General features: G+C 30.6%; 1 protein-coding gene across 1 annotated transcript; it reads right to left on the bottom strand.

Moving 5' to 3' along the window:
• Nucleotides 1-3,015: 3,015 nt before the first annotated feature.
• On the bottom strand, nt 3,016-5,044 carry LOC129217341 (uncharacterized). Its single transcript, XM_054851625.1, has 2 exons — nt 4,908-5,044; nt 3,016-3,337 (listed from the first exon to the last, which is right to left on the bottom strand). Exons 1-2 carry the CDS (start codon nt 5,042-5,044, stop codon nt 3,016-3,018), a joined length of 459 nt encoding a protein of 152 aa, XP_054707600.1.
• Between the last annotated feature and the right edge of the window lie 511 nt (nt 5,045-5,555).

Below are 5,555 nucleotides of genomic sequence, written 5' to 3'. Positions count from 1 at the left end.
CGCGGATTTTTTTAATGAATTTTATAATTTTTATGTTTTAACTTAAGAAATTTGAGACATAGCGGTTTTATGAAGCAGTTAATCCAGTCAAAATTAGTATATTCAGTTGTTGTTCAGCTTGTATTTTTAACCGTTAAAAAATGTTTTTTGAGTCCAAGTCAGTTGCGTAAACTTGCCCCGGACGCGGGGCACTTTTATGCATTTTATTTTGACATCTAACGTGGTTTTGTTAGTGCTTTGAACATAATGTCTTATCATCGCTGAAAAAAAGCAAATTTATTACAGACTGAATAGTGTACAAAGTTGAAGCTGAAGGGACATGAAGACATCACTATATGATTGTAAGCTATAAGATATGAATGTGTAACTTAATTAAAAATTAAATGGTAATTTTCAAAACTAAATAGCCGGAAGATACTAATACAGTTTGAGACAGTTTGGAGTGAAAAAGTGTCAGGGGCACGTTTAAGAAGACACAGTAAGAACGATCGTAAAGGTGCTCCGACGTTCAACACGTAAACTTACCCCGTCGCCAAGTTTAGATTTAATTTTGATGTGCAAAAAAAAAAAAAAAAAAAAAAAAAAAAATAAAAATACATTTCATACAAGTGCAGTTCTCAAAAAAGGATAAGATTCTGCTAATTTTTGCATGTTTGTTTTTTCTTAAATAAGTATTACTTATTCGCAATAAGCTTCAAAACGTTCAACACAAAATTTACTCAACTTGGTAGAAAATTGATTATTCTTTCTGCCTGCATGACCGAAGCTCGACTAATGTTCAAAAAGTTATGAGAATATTTGGTAGGGAGTGGCTTCAATCTGTTATGACTGTTTGCTCTCCAGTTATAATTCGTTTTGAAAAAAGGGCACTGCGTAAACGTGCCCGGTCTACCCTATTGTTTGCGTAACAACGTTTGAAGCATTGATTTTTTATACTTATAATACTAAATTAATATAAATGTATTATTAAGCGAGTAAAGTTAAGCAAGTAAAGTAGAGTTTCATATAATTTGTTCATAAACAAAATTATTAGATCTAAGGTAATTGAAATTTCCGTCCGGATCGTTTGTGTTCAAATTTCAAGTAGCACAACACTTTGAGTAAATCCATATAAATTTTGAAAGTATTAAATTATTTTGAACGAAAACAATTTTCAAAAATATTTTAAATTAGCTAACCGGTATTAATATTAAATCTTTCTGGAGTTAAACTAGAATTGATTGTCCTTTCTATTTTTAAATGAAACAATCTAAAGTTATTTCATTGGTTGATGTTACCATTTAAAGTTAAAAAAATTGCAAAATTTCAAAACTCATTTAAAAATTTCCCTATTTTTTTTCCTTTTGCCAACCGATGTAGCAGCTGCTTCTAAAAAAAACCACAAATACGACGGTTCAACTACTAATGAATTTGAAAAATTTCCTGGAATTATACATGCAAGGTTTGCTAATTATAGTATTTTGTTGGCCTACTTGTGGTGCTTCTCTATTATGTACTTTTTAATGTATTGTGTCATTTATTTATACAACTGGCAGAACCGTTTGCATTATTTTTTTTAACAAACTTGGGTGGCTTCTAAGATTAAACATCATTTTTTAAAAAAAGGTTTGTTATATAACTTGTTTTCTTGCTTTCCTAACTTCGTAATTCATTCATTCCTCAATGTAAAAATTAAAATACTTTTGACTTAATCAAATGAGCTGATTTTTATGTTGGTATGTGGATTGCGCTGACTTTAAGAAATGAGAAAAAAAAAATGGTGACATTTTTACTGCGATTAAATTCAACTGACGCAAAATTTCCAAACTCATTTAAAAATAACATTTTTTTTTTTTTTTTGCATCTTGTCGGCCGATGTAGCACACTGTAAAAAAAAACTGTAAATTTTGAAGAAGTTATCCGTATTTTTTACAGAAAAAAACTGTTCGTAATAAAATACAGGATTTCTCTGTTTTTTTGAATCTGTAACTGGTTATACTTTGTTTTTCTTCGAATCTTCGAAATTTCGAGCGCGTGTTTGGATTTTGGTTCTCGTGCTCGAGTTTTTGATCTTATATTTATTTAAAGCGAGTAAGTCTTAAATCGTTTGCAACTTCCATTTCATTGCATCCTAATCAATATTTTATTATTATGTTTTTTTGTCATCTGTTACAGAGGCATATTCGGAAATTTACCTTTGTATACATGTATTTCGTAGTAGTGTAGTAAATATTGAAATGGATTTATGAAAGTATAGTATCATTTTTTTAATCTTCATAAAATAATAAATCAGCTTGAATAAATAATAAAAATACGGAAGATTTCTGTAAAATAAACGGAAAAAAACTGGCGTCCTGGCTGACAGTTTTTTTCTGTAAATTTTACGGATTTTTTTTACAGTGCAGTTGCTTCTAAAAGAACCACGAATACGACGGTTCAGCTACTAATGACTTTGACAATTTTCCTGGAATTATGCTTGCAAGGTTTGCTAAATATAATTTTTTTTAACCAACGTGTGATGCCTCCCTATTTGACATGCCTGACGCTTTTTAAAGTATTATGTCCTTTTTAAGATTCTAAGTGGTTTTCTTTTAATGTCATTAAGCGTGATAATAAATCAAGTCCTTTCATATAAAAATAGTTATGTGGGTAATTATTATTTTCATACAGGATATTTTATATGTATACAAATTTAGAGCTTCAGGATGAAATTTCATGTTTAAAAAAGGGTAATAAATGATTTTGTTTTCATGACATTACACGAGATAATACTTTAAGTCCCTTCGTATTTGGGTCATTATAGTGACTGTTGCTCCTGCTTTCTTGCAGTATGAAATACATTATATATATTTTTTGTAAACTACATTCACGAATACGTTGTAGATTTTCACAACTTAGAAACTGTTTTTCAAGTTCAAACTCGCATCTTAAATTATAAAGACTAGATTTCCATTCTCAACGATTTGGACGTGGTCACTGTGCAGACAATCACCGAACTCCTCCAAAGCAGATCGATTATGAAAACAGCAATTACGATTAAACAAACGTCACTTTGCTTCCCACTTGGCTGGTCTGCGGTATGGCGTTTACCATGTTCAATGCCTGCAGAGCAAGTCTGTTTGCCAATCTGGCTCGGTTTGTTGAATTAACGTAATTGTCGTGTGCGTCGTTCATGTAGCGCCGGTACATCTTGAATTCTTCCTGTTCTTTTGCCTCCTTCCGCATGTACTTGATCATCATTATGCCAATACCGAAAGAGTAGAAGAACAGGACGACCACGATGTAAATGACTGCGTTCCGTTGGGAAATCTCCTCGGCCAACTTAGAAGCGTTTTCAATCGTAGTAGTATTGTCAGATCTGTTGATAAAAAAACCAGCATTATTACCTTTTTTTTTGAAATATGGTTAATTTAGGTGCTTTCAAAGAAATTTCATATTTATTGAAACCATGCTTAACACGTTAACGGAAGTTTCTAGGGTTTGTTTTATTAAAAACAATTTAGTAAAAATGTCAAAATATCTTCAAAAATAATTTTAAAATAAATATGTCCAGACAAAAATGTTTTTATTTTCAATAATTTTTTTTTGAATTAAATTTTAACACTTTCTATAGACGTTGTCTATAAAATACTTTTTTTTGCTAGACGTTGTCTTTTAAAAAAGTAATTTATTAATCTTTAAAATACTGATTTTTGGTGCATTTTTCATTTATATGGTGCTTAAAGTTTAACTGAAGGCAAAATATTTCTACTTTTAAGTTTTAAGTACATAATATAAGTTTTTATTCCTTTTCCCAAAAAGGAAAAGTTTCTGAAATTTGGTAAAATTTTGATAACTTAAAAATAATCGAATAAATAAAGGCTATAAACTTCTCGCACAGATAATTCAAGAGAGTTATTATCTTCTTGTTTTTATGTCCTTTGAAAACTACTTTGAAGTGGTTGAAGTTCTGATTATTAAAGAAACAACAAAATTAAAAAATTTCGAAATCACGTCTCTTAATCTTCAAAATGCGTAAATATATGTAAAAGTTCCAAAGTCATTAATTAAACAGTAATGTGACACATTTACTATCAGCATGAAAATGGTGCTATTTAAACATAAGTTGATATACTATTAAACATTTTTGAAATATAAAATCACATGTACCTGTCGATAATGTTATGCTGTAAATTCAGATTTAACTCAGAATACTATGAATAATAATATGTTTTTTTTAAAAAATAATCTGACCAGTTTAAAAACCTTAACTGTAAGACACTAGTGGGGTTACTATAGGATAAAAAACATAAAAGGAAAAAATAAAGCAACATGTTTTGTGATGAAGCATAATTGGCACTATTTTCCCATCACTATGTTGCACCATCAACTTTCAGTTCAGCTCTATATTTCTGTGTAAAACTCAAAGAATATGTTTTGCAGAACGTATTTAACTAATGCGTTTAGAACATTTTTTTTTAATCACGAGTGTTAAAGTTTGGGTTTAATTAAAATTGATGGTACGCACACAATTATTTAGAGGTATTTTTAAAGAGCTGTAATATATTTCTATCACTAGGAAAATAAAAAAAGAACAATTTTTGAAATTACTTTTGAAAAATTAAAGAACTCAACTAAGGTAAACACACCAGTAGTGGCTAGTGTTTCAGTACTGACTACTTCAAGGTTTATTTTTGAAAAATTAGGACTCCATGTCTCCCATGGGTTCAAACGTGCAAGAGGTTCTCACGTTTGATGCACTTTTGAATCCATTGAGAGACCTGGAATCCTATTTTTCAAATATAATCTTCGAAGTGGCCACTACTTAAGCATATACCACTACTGTTTTATTTTTCCAAAAAGAAACAGCATTTTTTAAAATTTTTATAAACAATCGAAATTAATTTTTCATTTGTAGGAAAGGGGAGTATAACTGCACAGAAACTTACATTGTTTTGTTACCAGAAGTTAAGTTTCCTTCTGCTGAAATGGATGAGAGATAGTTTTCCAGAAGTTTTGTTATGTTCGGGCAATGAATACTTGACAATGCTGCCAGCACGTGTCCGCCATCGCTGCTGTTCAGCATTTGGCGATGTAGTTCCGACTGTTCTTAAGTATCTACCGGTGACACTCATGAGTGTCAGGACTTCGATTTCATTTTTCTGTGAAAAATAAAATTGATTGTTACCAAACAGGGGTACTTCGTCTTCAGCAAAATATAAATAATGCATAGACGAGTTACATTAAAAAAGACTCTACTGTGCACAGTCGTTCAATAATAATAATAATAAAATAGGATTTGAATTAAGCATGGATTTGGGTTCCTCTTTAGTTCCTCTACTAAGCGTACCCGTTGAAAAATTTAATGTAAAGTACAAGGCTTTAAGTAAAGCCTTGCACTGACAAAGAATGTTTATTACGTAAAAATCTGAAGTAGTTTTTTTTATTTAGATCCGTTCTAAGTTTTTTTACTCCATTGGTACAATACTAGGTACGAGAATGTAGGTGGTGCTAATTGAAAATGGAATCGAAAACTGAAAATAGCGTCGTTGAAAGAAAAAATCTCCCATGGGCGCTGCGTCGGAGGTTTCAGGATC

This window comes from Uloborus diversus, chromosome 2, assembly GCF_026930045.1.
Source record: "Uloborus diversus isolate 005 chromosome 2, Udiv.v.3.1, whole genome shotgun sequence".
In the NCBI taxonomy this organism is placed as follows: domain Eukaryota; kingdom Metazoa; phylum Arthropoda; class Arachnida; order Araneae; family Uloboridae; genus Uloborus; species Uloborus diversus.
The sequence above is the reverse complement of the archived record's forward strand: the minus strand, read 5'-3'. Positions and strand labels throughout refer to the sequence as shown.